This window comes from Trachinotus anak, unplaced genomic scaffold, assembly GCF_046630095.1.
Source record: "Trachinotus anak isolate AG129_WGS33_773 ecotype Australia unplaced genomic scaffold, CSIRO_AGI_Tana_v1 ptg000004l, whole genome shotgun sequence".
Lineage (NCBI taxonomy): Eukaryota > Metazoa > Chordata > Actinopteri > Carangiformes > Carangidae > Trachinotus > Trachinotus anak.
In genome coordinates this window covers 24,610,984-24,625,722 of record NW_027273855.1, presented here as the reverse complement: position 1 = coordinate 24,625,722, position 14,739 = coordinate 24,610,984, and the positions used below count along the sequence as shown (strand labels likewise).

Sequence of the window (14,739 nt, the reverse complement as noted above, 5' to 3'; positions counted from 1 at the left end):
AGTAGCCTCAACAAAAACTAATTGGTTGGATTGATTGCAGAGCTGCTGTACTGCAGTACAGGTGTTTCTGTATTTCTGTTTACTGACTGTATGCCCACTACCAGTCTGACTGCCTTGTAATGACAATCAGGCTGAGTATTATATCATGTCAAATGTGTAAAGGAAAAGGTCACTGTATAATTGACTTAAAATGGATTGTTGGCGTGCATGGCTGGAGAACATGCTTCAGTTGTGGATGCAAATAGTTTTTCGTTGAGGATGCAAAATGGCATGGGATTGATGGCTACTGTGGGTCACAAGTGTAGAAAAACAATACTTGACTTGAGTCATCTTAAGGTGAGCCGATATAAATTTTATGTACGTTCACACTGGCCTGTGCTGGCAGAGAAATTAGTGTAAGGGTAGGGCACATTTCAGTGGCTCGAGCAACACTGGAGTAATGACAGGAGAATTATTGAAAAAGTCACCCTGATTTTATTTTTCAAAATCAGAAAACATTTAGGAGAAGGAAACATTTGAAAAAACAAAAAAAACACATTTACATTGTAAACAGGCCAAATTGGCTCAACATTACTTGAATTGTAGAGACAACTTGAAAGCAGTTTTGACATGGTTTGCTAAAGAAAGGCACAACTTGGCAAATGCATATCGATAAGGAATGTACAGCAGGGGCCTACAAAGTACTCGGACCGTTCTGAGTTGTGTAAAGTGTCCAGTGATACATTCAGTACTGTTCAACTCAGCAGGTTGAGAATGAAAACTCTTATCGCATGCTCACGAATGTATCGGAAAAATATACAGAGCATTGCATTGAGAGTAGGGGGCATGGCGGACAACTAAAAATCTAAAAAACGAGGTAGAACTTACCCCCTAAACTCAAGCATTTTGTGTATTATAAATAAATTAATGATGCTACAAGCTGATAAGTCTGACAGTAATTGGTTGTTTCAAACTAAATCTGACAGGAAGGAAAAGTTGACAAAATTGTTGATTTGCCATTTTCCCTGTTTAACCATCACAATAAAAGCAGTGAAACTGAAATGCAACTATAAAAAGTAGATCTACCTAAAACTGAAATAAAGTGCAGGCATGAGAACATTAAGCATCTAACAGCTTTCAGAGCTCAGCCAACTAAATTTGACTCTGCAGATTTACAAGTGGAATATGAAGGTTGAACAATTGACTTTTGTAAACTGAAAATATGAAATGCATGCCATGCTACACTGTACAACACACTAATTTAATCAGTCCAACAGAGCCTTCATAGCAACCTAATGGTGCGGCGAAAGACAACAGCAACACTAAAGTTCAGATTAGGCACTTGGCAAAAGGGTTGAGTCATTAACAATTGTCTCTTGGCGCCATTGCAACAAAGACAAACATCTGCATTATTCAAAACTGATGACTCAACTGTTGCGACTTGCTTTAATAGACAAGACACAGGAATAATCTGCCAGTCTGATCAAAAGTCCCTTCAACATGAGACATAATGACATTTACCACTACAAAAATGTACAATGTCATAAAACCTGTGGCACACAATAGGAGGGAAAGTAGTCATTATAGACACATACGGTTAACTACACCATTGTTTCTGAACACAGACATTGTGTCATGCCCTGAAACTTTTCCTAGTAAAGTCAAAATCCTTCAGTATCAAGGAGACAGTCTGAATTAAAGCAGTTTCAAGTAAGTTATACATTCAAACTTCTGGATAGACAGCAAAAAACAAACAAAAAAAAAAAGTCACAGGAAAAAAATACCCGCATATATATTTATATAAAATAAAATACAACTACAGTAGTTATATCAAGTTCAACTAAAAATAACACTTGAGTCGTTCAGATCAGGAGGAGAGAGACAGACATACTGAAGTTACTAGAAAAATTCAACCAATCTAAGCAGAATTCTACAAGGTTTTCTCTGAAAATTGATTGTACCTCATTCAATAAAAAGGAGACATTCAAAAACTGATAAACTGGCAGATGGCTAAAAAGCCTAATTAACTGCAATTTTACCCTCCTCCATGAAATGTGGGAACTGTGATTTTGGCACACTGTCGGAGCTGTTCTTCTCAATTTCAGCCACTGTGGCCGGCAAACCAGAGTGGGACCCATCCATCTTCATGAGACCTCCAGTGGATCCGATAAGGGGCCCACCAGCAGGGCTCCCGGGGAGTGGTATGCCACCACCCTGGATGACAGATATTTCATTGGTCTTCATTGTCAGGCCACCACTGAAGGCAGCGGCGTACTGGTTCCACAGAGATGTGTCGAAGTTTATTGGTGGTGCACCCAGTTCTTTGGGCGCCTGCATAATTTCCGGCAACATCTTGGCCTCGGCGCTCATTGCCATCAGTGCCATGGGATTATCCAGAGACATACGCTGACCACGCCGTGACGAGTTGTTCCACATGTGAGTGCCGATGTGCACCTGAAAAACAAGATGCCTGGTCAATTACAATTCAGGTACACACTTAAAATCAACTGAAATGGCCTGTTCAACACTTTGTGAGACGGGTTTCTTACCTTTAGATTTCCCTTGGTGGTGAAAGCCCTGCCGCAGATATTGCAGGCAAAAGGCTTCTCCCCTGTGTGAGTGCGCTCATGGATCTGCAAGGCACTAGCAGATGAGAAGTTCTTGCCACAGGCATTACACACGTGCTGTTTGGTTGATCGTCGAGGTGCGGTGGAGATGGATGAGGCCACAGCTGTTCCCTGAGGCATGTGGGAGCTGAACAAACCATGGGGCCCCAAAGGATTCTCTGGAGGAATCTTCATCTCCAAACTCGCCAGACTTGATGGTATCCTCATGAAAGGCATGTTACCAGGGACTGTTGATGCAAGAAGTGAAAAATTAGATCCAGGCATTCAACATGACAGCCTTTAAAATACTTTTCTTGAACTATTAAAACTCACCATAGTCTCCATTTGTGAATGGCATGCCAGGTTCTTCTTTAATGGCTTTGGGAGTGAAGCTGCTGGAAGCTGTGAGGTCAAGAGCTCCGCTTGACTCATTGCCATCTTGAGTGGCACCCTCAGACTCTGGTTTTGACCCACTACTGGCAAATTCATCAACGGCTGACTCAGGAGACTTGCTGCTCAGGTTGTTGTTTATAGGCGAGGATGAATGAAAAGACGTGGCCGAGTCAGAAATGGCAGGACTACGGCTGTTCTGATATTCCTGATCTCGAGGAGCCAATGGGGACTCTTTGGACGTTCCCTCGCTCTCTGAAGCAGTGCTACTTTGTCGTTTCAGTGCAAGAGCAGAGGTGAGGTTTTTCAAAACATCCAGGCTGGAGAATGCGACGGGGGCAGCATGCTTCTTTGGTTGCCCCTCAGAGGCAGATGGGAGGGAATCTAAGGTCTCGTTTGTCTTCTGTGTGTTCAACTCTGGCTCATGATCCTCCATGCTTGCTTCAAACCCATTGGTATCCATGGGCTTCTCTTCAGGTAGAGATGGTTCCATTGCTTCAGCTGCTTCAAACTGGTTTTCTGGCATGGGGGTGTTGGGGATCTGCCCGCCCATGTGCATGCGGATGTGCTGCTGCAGAACCACAGCGTTGGTGAACTTCTTCTGGCAGATGGGGCATGAGTGCTGCATTTTAAGAGGCGTGTTAGCCCTGTGCACTCCATAATGGGCCTTGAGGTTACCCTTGGTGGAGAATGCACGGCCACAGATTTTACACTTGTAGGGCCTCTCGCCAGTGTGTGTACGGTAATGCATCTTGAGTGAGCTCTGGCAACTGAGAACCCTGTGGCAGATTACACACTCGTTGGGGTCATTGGTCCTCTTTTCCAGGCCATCCACCATTTGCTGAAGTTTTGCGGTTCCAGAGCTTTGTTCTCCTGGGAGGCCATTACCATTCATATGATGCAGCGCTCCAAGAAGTTCTTTGGCATCCTTCTGATTCGGATCCAGCCCTGTCTCTTGGCCAAACACATTAGAGGAAACAGAGGGAGAGCCATCGCTTGCTGATGGGGAGGCTCTCTGGGAAAACGGGTCCCCTCCAAAGCTGTCAAATGTCTTGAATCCTGGTATGGCTGATGGGTGGAACCCAGCAGCAGGATGGCCAAGTATAGGCTTAATTTCAGTCATGTTTGACTCTTCCATGGGCACAGACATGCCAAATGGAATGCCACTGCTGGTGGGAATGTTATCAAGGTGCTCTGGCACAGGATGGGGGTTCATGCTGATGTTCGGATACTTGTCTTTATGCCGCTGGAAATGCACTTTGAGGTTTCCTTTGGTTGTGAAGCGGTTTCCGCAAATGTTACACTTGAAGGGCCTCTCGCCGGTGTGAGAACGCAAGTGAATCTGCAGAGCACTGTCATTGCCAAAGGTCTTTCCGCAGTATTTACACTTGTGCTTGTATAATGAGTCACCATTCTTTGACTCTGATGGGAGGTTCACCATCTTCGTCTTCACTTTTTTGGAGGACTCAATCCCTGCTTGGATCCCACTGAAGGTGCTTGGGAAACCCATGACACCTGGTGACTGGGGCAGCAATGCTGGTAAACGACTGGCCAGATCTGGAATGCCTTTCAAAATGTCTGTTTTAGAGGTGACTGAACCCAGTCCTCCAGTCAGAGAGGTAGGGATGCCAGTGGGCAGAGGTAGTTTACCTTGCTTCATTGTCTCCATAGAAAGACTCTGACTGCCGGTCCTTTTTCCTATCAGAGCTGCTGCAGCAGACAGTTGTTGAGAGAGATGTGCACCAAGGGCTTTCAGAGGGTCCATTGCTGCCCCGACTGATGACTGGAGACCCTGTGGAGTCATCATAGCTACTTGGATTCGAATCTGCTCGGTGAGCTGGATTTGCTGTAGCTGCTGTTGCTGGAGGCACACTAACTGTTCCAAGATCATCGGGATGGCCTGCAGGGCATCCTCTGATGTGGTCAGAGATGTATTATTTGAAGAATGTTGAGAGACGGCAACTTTAGTGTCTGCCATGGTTTCAAGAGTGACATTTGAATCTTGCATTTTGGGTGAAGGGTGGAAAGTCATCTCAGGGCTTGCAGACATCTCTGTGTGATCTTGTTGTCCCAAATCATCTGCATTCATGCTAGAATCTTCCTCTGTTCTTTCCAGATGGTCTGTGTTGACATTGGATAGGGAATGACTACTGGACTGGCTATCATCGTGGTCACTGGTAAGGCCTTCTGGAGAACCATGTGAATATTCCTCAGGTACTTCATTGCCATCTCCGTCTTTCATGATGACCACTTGCTGACTTTTAGTGCAATTTTTCTCATGCTCAAGATATTCTGCTTCGTCAAAGAATTCAGCACAACACTTGTTGCAGACCCTGGTCTCATCCATTCTGAACCTCTTCATTTCATTTCCAGTCTCCTCAGCTTGATCATCTCGAAGAATTCCTGAAATGAGAGGATAACAGGATTTAAATCAATGCTCTTCATACAATTATGATATCTGACAAGTTAAAATGAATTAATCAAAAATAAAATAATTCAAAATGAATCATTCAAAAAGAAAATCAATAATATACAGACTTGCAAGTTTAGAACAGCATCTCTGCTACTGTGTCAAAATAAGTACAATTGTGGAAATTGATAAAAAAATAAGATTATATCTTACTTTAACATGAGACTCAATGTTAAACTATATTGCAAGGCTGGTGGAACCGATCTGATGTTTAGCAAGTGGTTGGGGGGCTTATTTAAAAAAAAAAAAAAAAAAAAATGCAGTAATTTAATGCCCAGTGGCTCTTGTTCTGGGTAATGTCAACCATCTTTGCAATATAGTTTAACATTATGAGTCTCATGTTGAACTTTTTCCCCCCATTGTGACGAGGTGTTGATTTGATTCTGTGGAAACGTTAGATACTTTAGTTTGTTGGATTACATAATCTTGTAATATGCCTCTCTTAATTTGCCCACTCCCTCTAGGCCACTGCTCTTGGCTGTAACAGACTTTGAATATGCCTATTGTCCAAAGGACCAGCAGAGGGCAATCATCTACTTTTGACATTACCCAGAACAATGTCCAGAAAGACAAAGAGCCACTGGGCATTAAATTACTGTCTTTCTGAAACAACCCCCCCAACCACTTGCTAAACATCAGATCTGTTTCCAGCACCGCATGTGGGGTAATACTTGTGACCAATCCAAACTAAAATCCGGTAAAAGGTTTGTTCCTGAATCAAAAATGGTTAACTATAAACTTTTATACTGATTTTGATTCCCCAGCTTACACAAGAAAATAAAAGACAACATTTTCTATGCAGATAAGGCCTAAAAAAGAAAATAAAGGGGTAATTTCATGTTGATTAACCTTCAAGTATTTTCACAGCCTGCGAAAACCTGATAAGTGCTCCAAATGTGCATTTTAATTTGTCTGCTAACCAAGAGGCCATTTCACAACTGGGTGTATTGTTAAATGCTAATGCCCCCGAGAGTGGGGGAAGACCACCTGTTTGCATTTGCCCAAGGAAACTGTTGGACTTGTTAATTGCTCACCAGGAGGCACTGAAGCAGTGTCATGAAACAAAGAAAAAAAAAAAAGAAAGCTGCAAACTCCATCACATTTTGATCCAGGAGGAAACATTGAGCAGGGCTCAGCCACCCACATCTGCGCACTGTAGCCTACAATGCAGCCGCTCTCATCTCGACAGAGTCAGCTTCCACAGACACGGTGCGCACAACTGGAGGAAATACAACAATGCTCCTCAAATAAAATCACAACGTGTCGATTACTGGGTAAACACAAGGAAGCAACGCGCCAGTTTACCACTTGACGGCGCAGGGCCTGAATCCGATCACCTGGAGTGGGGTACACGACACGAGGTCAGACTCAGCACTCAGTCCACGGGCGCTTGTGTGGTGCATGAAAGTCATCTTCATTCACAGGCATATTCTAAGTGGCAGATACAAGTCAAAATACCCCGCGGCTTGGAGAGCCGCGGGGTATCTGAGGTTTCCTAATTATAAGGTGAGGTCTGTCCACTACAGGGCTGGAGCTTGCATATGGCAACACCAAAACGCACCCCCACCCAGCCTCCACAGAAAGGCCACTGCTCCATCCCCCACCCCTCCACATATGTACGAAAGGAAACAGTCATGCATTAAACTGGGGGATTTATTGCCTTTAGGTCAGCTTACTCCAGAGTCACATTTCATACAGTTTTTGGTACCTTTTGTTAAAAAATAAACAAAAAACATTGACGCACACTAGCAAATAAGATTCCTTCAATATGTGTATATACACCGATACACTAGATACAAGAAATTTATCATTTGCATCATCAAAACTGCCACAGTGGCGACTGTAACAACACCGAACCAGAACTGAGTCAAAAGAGCAAAAAAAAAAAAAAAAAAAAGTACATACGCACTAATATTCACCACCAATTAAAGGTGATGTTTCATTAAACGAGGCCAATTAATAATATCTAAATGAAATAAAAGAAAAAAAGAGATACACATGAAAGAAACCCTGGTCCGCCGACTCGGCCACTCTTCGGCCACAATGTAACAAAACCAGCGACAGGTAGAAACACAGGCGGGAGAGGTGGAAAAGTTCAAAGCGACTCACCGACTTACTTCACCGCGGAGCTACAGCACGAACCCCGCGGGAGGGGTCGACTTGGGACGGAACTGGTCTAATTAGCTCGACACTAAAACCATGTAAGAAGTTACAGATAAAAAGATGCGACTGGGTCCACGGTGAGAGCAGAAGCTGGTGTTTTGAAGCGAGCCCGGCGGGGGCACCTGTACCGGGTTTAAAATCATTTAATGCCCGCGTCGCTCCGCGGCTCCTGGAGCTAACTTTAACTCCCGGTCATCCAGAGGGACAGCAGCAGGTCAGAGTGCGGGGGGAGCAGTGCGTAAAGTCAAGCCCCAGCTTCAGCCATCGAATATCGATAGTTAGAAACATAGCATGGTGGGGCAACACGTTTTCAACAAGTTTTCTTTTTCTTTTCTTTTTTTTGGGGGGGGGTAACTAACTCCCTCATTCGTGTGTGTGTGTGTGTGTATAAACTTACCATTTTCCAGCGAGCCGGGCTCGTCTGAGTTGATGTGCTGCGGTTTGGCTTGCTTGCGCCTCGACATGCTGCAACCATCAGGAGCAAAGAGTTACAAACAATTTTCCTCTCCTTCTTCAACAAATTCTTCTGCTGGGAAAATTAGCCCCTCAAGTAGGCCAGAAATGCGCATGTCAACGTAATTATTATTATCAATAATGCATTGCGATTTATCACGGTCCTCTGACAGCTGATTGGCTCCAGTCCAAGCGCTCACACATTATTCAAATGTGCTCCCTATTGATGAGCGGACGGAGTGCCAGGAGGGGGCGGGAGGAGCCATGCGAGTGGATGGACTGCGGGATGGAGGCAGGGTTAATAACACCCAACTCATCGCTCTTTTCCTTGTTCATGAAAAAAAAAAAAAAAAATTATTGTCACCCACATACACAAGCGAGCAAAAGATCAATCACATATCTTTGATCAATAAATCGATAGACTCCTTTAAGTTTTCACTCAAATATTATAATGATATGCTCAGAATAGTTTCAATGGTAACCTGAAGTACTTGAAATTTATTTTTAGGCTTTTCCGACCAAATTCTCTCACATATAAAGGATGTTTTGGTCTTGTTTTGGTATGTTTCTGGGAGCAGGAAACTAATTTTATCCTCCTGCAGCATCACTTTCTTACATAGCATGTTACTGTAAGCAAATGTGGTGCATCTGTGCAAATGGAAAAGTCAGTTTATGGCAGTTTAGTCATATTGCACACAGGCATGCTGTCCTCATAACATTTTTTGAGACATTTATAGATTTGCTGGGTCATTTTTCTGAAAAATGTCATGGGATCATTGTTTATCGGTGTCAAGGGTACGAATGTTTGTCTGAATACTTCCAAAAACAGTCAAAAGTTAATGCTGTTTTGTATATGGAATGCACATAATGGAGGGTACACACACACACACACACACACACACACACACACACACACACACACTCACATTCACTCTGTTTGTATCCTACACGTGTTTTAGGCTGATATAAGTATGTTTACAGACATTATAGAAAATACAATGTATATTTAGTATTATAGACAGAGATCAACAAGCTACTCTCAGGAACTTAGAACTTATCATTCATTCATCCAGATGAAGAAATTATACATTTTGCCATGGTGCATGTTTAATAATGAGGCTGAATTTGTCATATAGCTCGTCCAGTTATTCCCACACATCAGTCGGCTGAGCCCTAATGTCCCAAAATATACAGTTGTATGAGGAAATATGACAAACAAACATTACAGGTTTTGGTGCTGGTGCAGCACTAATGGGAAACTAAAATGTTTGTGTTGATATAAAGAAGATGCTGGAATGATGATTCTTATTAACATTCGGCTTGTGGGTTTAGTTCATGTACCAGAAACCCTTCCAGGAAGTCAACTACACACGACTGAAGAGACTTCACCTTTATTAAAGCAGCACACAGTGATCACCTCCTGCATGTTTACACTGAACCCTGTGTTTTAGACAGGTGGAGTAGAACGAGTGAACGGATTATCAGATAATCAATAACCCAATAACCCATCTTCTGATGATGCTAATATCACACAATCATATGTAGCTTATTCTTTTAAATGCTGTGAGGGTAAAGATCTTGACATGTTCAATGAAAATAATCAATGTATGTCACTTTGGCTCAACTAGGCAGGTTTGAAATTTTCCCAGCGCAAAAATATGAAGAATATTTGTAATTATTCAGGATAAATAACCTGTGTTACTTACTTTTGGAATATGATATACTGAAGGCATCAAGGGTTCAGGGGTTTATTCCATTTCAATAAACGGAATAAACTTGCTGTGGGTCAGAGAAAGTCATTCATTGGCTCTGATAACTCGTGATGAACATTTGCTCTAATTTTGGTAGTTTCTATTTTTTTTAGAAACAACACATTGATGTATAAGTAATTCATACATTACCTTAAAATGAAAATAGTCATTAGTTGCAAGGTTAACTGTACAATTGTCATTTAAAGGAGCTCTGGAATATACAGAAATAAACTGAAGTATGCAATAACCTTACATTATACATGATATTGACCTTTTTATGGATCTATTTCAGTGTAAAATGTCTCAGCATGTGTTATATAATCCCACAGCTGATAAGTGTGAGACAAAGGCAAGCCAATATATTCAGATAAACAAATGCCCTTTAAGGGCCTGGCTGAAGGTGAAAAAGAGGGGAGTTCTGTCTAGACGGTTTATTGCCCCAATAAGAAACTATGCTTGAATACGCTGTTTCTTCCACGTTCAATCTAAACAAGTCAAACTGTGTGCAGTTGTAAAAATGCAGTTGTGGGAACCAGAGGAGTATCAGCTGTATGACCTATCTCTGGTGAAAATTAAATAATAACACACACATACAGTGAAGTTGAAATAACATAAAAACTGCAGTGGAAAATAAATAAATAAGTGATTAAATTTAAAAAAAAAATTTGAATAACTTACGTTGGCCCACAAATCTTTGAAAGCAGAAATCTCTCTTGCTCCTCTGTAAAAAAGCAACACACCATATAAATTGATGGGTCCTTGGCTTTGCTCTACCTTTTGTTCAAGTGATCTATTGTGATCGTTTTATTCTGGTCAATGTCAGTTATGTCATTTTTTGGGGAAAAAAAAGTACGAACAGCTGCTGAAGTGGCATGTTGAACTGAGCACAGAAAATAAACATAATGCTGTGTCCATGACCTGACAATAGTGGATCTACACTGGTCACATGTGAAAGAACTCATAAATGGCCAACAGAGCAGTTTGAAAGCAGTCTGTTACTATTTACTGAGTATTTTTATCTATTTATTTATTTTACTTTTGACCTTTTGCGAATGCCTTTTGCAGTTTCCACTAGAAAATGCTGCGAGATGGAGAGACATTAAGTTTCGCAGATGAGTCATTTGCCGAGCTTTACGATGACCTTGCAGTGGACAAACAATAACAGCCCCAACACTTGCTGAGGAATTGTGAATTGAACATGTGTTTTTTAGGACTCAGTAAAAGATGAAAGGCACAGACCAGCTTGGGAAGAGGAGCTATTTCACATTGGTGTGATAATCAGCACTGTTGTTATGAAAAGTGTCTGCTTTACTCATCCTTATGTTTGTATGAGAACACCGAATAAGTCCTGAGCAAAACTGAAAAAACTTAAAGGGCCCCTCCTTAAAGGGCCCCTCCTCTCAGAAATGTGTTGTGCTTATTGTTCCCTCATTTAGATGTTTGACCTTCACGGTGCAAAATTCAGTATTTCTAGTTAGTTTTCACATCGAAAAGTTTAAGAAAGTTCTCTGTTGTTACCTTAAACTTAAAGTTTAAGATTGACTGACATGGTTTTGTGACATCACAATGCAATTTACACGAATGTGGAAACCTTAAATCTGCATATACACTAAAAAATTGACTTTTCAGTGAAGAAAAGAACTATAAGATATTTGCATACAGTATTTTTCTTTTAGAGCGAAACTAGCTTATTGCCTTTTTGTTGATAAACCACATCAGACATAAACCATTATTAAAACCAGAGTGTCTTTATATGCCTTCAAACATTTCTTAATTAGTTATGAATCCTTTTGAATCCTCAGCTTCTTACAAGTGTTAGATTGCAAATAATTAACTGCGCACTGGAGAGACACAATGAAAAGCAACATTTTTGCTATGGAAAGACCTGAAAACACAGGCGGCCGGTTCATTTGTCACCATCTCAGATGTGTTCTCTTCAGCAGTGGGACACCACACACTTTTAATGGTTGACCAGTTTCTTAGTCATTGACATCAGGATTTCTTCTGAGTGTATTTCCTAGATCATGTTTTATTATTTTATCCTCCGCTGGTTTTCTTCAGGTGGCCCTTAAAACATTTCCTTCCTCGCAGTCATAAATAACGTCATTAAACTCACACAAAGGACAAAGGGAGAAGTTTTGTTTTTCATGCAGGACTTGATTCCCATGGAAAGGGTAAGTAATGCTGGGGACAGGCGAGCACAAATGAAAACAGTCCGGGTGACCTTTTGTTGTTACTTGGACTACCTATGTCCTGTATTTATTTATTTATTTTTTCCATTCATATTAGTCATATCACACAAGCGTTGCTCGTAGGCAATCAATGCACCTTTTTTTTTTTTTCTATGAGGACACTGTTAAGACTATTCAGTAATTCTCCCTGCCGCCCTTTGTTTTCAGTGATTGCATCATCTAAACATGGCATTATCTAGCAAATACAAGTATGGAGGCTCACTGCAATTACTATAGTGTCAGACTGTTTTCATTATTGATCAGCAAACACCCTTTCAAATGTCCTCCTTTTCATGAACACATGTATTTAGTCTTTTGTTTGGTAACATCAGCCTAGAAAAGAGACCGAGGGCATTGAGGTGAAAGGTATTGGATGTTTGTCTGCTGCACCAATATTGTTTTTCCAGCCATTGAATGTTGCTGTTTTGAAAAGAATTACACATATCAGTCATACTGCATGTCACATATACCCAGTGGTCAACCAGCCATGTAGGGGTAGACACACAGCACATATATAATGGATTTCTTGTGATAATTTATCATTTTAAAGTGCTCCTCCATTCAACAATGTGTTTGCCTATTTTTGCTTCACTGGGCTGTTTGACCTTCACTGTGCACAATAATAATCACGCAGGCTGTTTTCACAATCATCTACTGAAGGGGGAAAGTCTCATGTGCTCACCGTAACTGTGAATTTAAGACGTGATCATGTGATTCTGATTTTCTGACGTCACAACATCTGAACATGTGTTTTATAGGACAACATCACAGATTGTGGATTTTTCGATGAGAAGAAGGAGCAGATTTCACTTTAAAGATGAAAAAAAAAGTTACTTTTTGTAGTAAAACCACATCAAACCAAATTTATTATTCAAAACAAGCTATTTTTTTAGACATCTAAAATATGTCTAAAGGGGGCCTTTAACTGTAAAATGTGATAACAACAAACACAAAATCAAATCAACAGGACCATTTTCATGTTAAGAGTTTAACTGGAAATGGTTTTAACACCTGGGTGAAACAGGAAGTATAAATGGCTCTGTCTTTAAACTAGATCTGTGTCTTTAGAGATAACACGATGACTGCTTATTTGTCTCACACCGTTGACTGAAAAGGGTTGGGGGGTTGGGGCAGAAGGAAATTGTGTGCCACAGCATTCCACAAACAACTTCTGCTCTGGTCATGAATTCTTTGAATTTAGTTTTGGGTAAAAATTGTTGTCAAGTTTTGCTGTAAATACTGATTATATCTCATGCTTTTCTGACCTTTTCTCACAGATGGTGATGTGACGAAACCAGTGTTGTTGTTTTTTTTTTTTTTTCAAGGTTTTGGTTTATGGTGATGGTAAGAGTCTAATATCCTTCTCTGCCCTGAGTGTGTGATCTGTGTGAGTGTGTGTGTCTCTGGTGCAGGAGTTGGCCGGTGAGGGGGAGGGATCAGTGGCCCACACATGGCTGTAATTTAATGGAGAATTGCCCAGTGGTTCCTGTGCAGAGGTAAACACGGCAATAGTCAGGCTTTTGTTATTGCACGACTATGACAACTGCCTCCATCAATAAACAATAGAGTGTTGGGGTGTTGTGAGGGGAGGGGGACAAGGACTCAGTGTATGAAGAAAATCCCACTGTGTGTACTTCTCACTCTCCCCTCCAATCAGCCAGTGTGACGACATGAACTTTATAGAGAAAGCAAAACATAACAACAGATATATTGGGTTTTTTTTTATTTTTTAGAAATGAACGCCCCACAACTCTTTACACATTTCTGTACCTTTATCAACAGGAATCACAGTTTTTGGGGACGGAGGGGTCAAACTTGAAGAATTTGAGACACAATAAACAAAGAGATAGGGAGAGCTTAGCAGTCACCATCAAGCTGTGAGTCAACAGGGGGGCCAATCCTTCAAATCTGAGATTCAATCTGGGCCAGGGTCATAAACATTTACAGGGTGGGAAGTGCTGAGCAGAGGGGCTGCAGGATATCAGTCCTCTCTCACTTCTAATTACCTTATGAGAATGCGACGCAAGTACAACAGCATACTGCCAGCTCCTGGTTTTGGTGATTTCCATGTGTTGATTTCAGTAGTCGGGTGGGGTGGGGGGGTGGGGGGGTGGGGGGGGGGTGATAATAGAAAAAATTAAAATGATAGAATAAATTCAAAATGCATCAAAGGGAAACAATGAATTTGAATGTTTCTCTGAAGTGTTTTCTCTTTTGGGAGATAAAACACCAGAAAACATGACTGTAAAACTTCAGGTGGACAGATTTTCATGTAAATTATGGCTATGAAACAATCAAACAGGTCAACTTTGTTTTTGTTTCTGCTTTCACTTTTCAAACCAAATGTAAGCAGGTCGGTTGAAGGTGCAGCGGGACACGTGTTATGCTCATTCACAATGATGGATTAAGTTTTGTGGAAAGTGCACCCAGATGGCAAAGTGACCGGAGCAAAACGTATGATGCTGATGAAACATTAATGACTGTAACACACCCATGTTACCATGATCTCACACTCACACACCCATCAGCATACACACACACACACACACACACACACAGGAAAGTGTCTCTGGTATTTTGATTGATCATATTCAGGTCAAAATAATTTAAACACAAAAAATGCAATAACACACATCAAAGTCTTGACATGTTCCAGTTACTTTGAATTTTTTTTCCTGATTTAACCTTTGACCCAT

The 14,739-nt window shown here is 41.3% G+C and overlaps 1 protein-coding gene across 5 annotated transcripts; it reads right to left on the bottom strand.

Annotated features, from left to right (window-relative positions):
* Positions 1-451: 451 nt before the first annotated feature.
* Positions 452-8,289, bottom strand: sall4 (spalt-like transcription factor 4). 5 transcript variants are annotated; one of them, XM_071477343.1, is made up of 4 exons: positions 8,006-8,289; positions 2,919-5,378; positions 2,529-2,833; positions 452-2,433 (listed from the first exon to the last, which is right to left on the bottom strand). In XM_071477343.1, the coding sequence occupies exons 1-4, from the start codon at positions 8,070-8,072 to the stop codon at positions 1,999-2,001; spliced, it is 3,267 nt and encodes a 1,088-aa protein (XP_071333444.1). In that variant the 5' UTR covers positions 8,073-8,289; the 3' UTR covers positions 452-1,998. The 5 variants fall into 5 exon arrangements, with proteins under 5 accessions (XP_071333444.1, XP_071333446.1, XP_071333447.1 ...); XM_071477345.1 differs by lacking the exon at positions 8,006-8,289 and adding an exon at positions 7,555-7,876; XM_071477346.1 differs by lacking the exon at positions 8,006-8,289 and adding an exon at positions 6,751-7,001.
* Between the last annotated feature and the right edge of the window lie 6,450 nt (positions 8,290-14,739).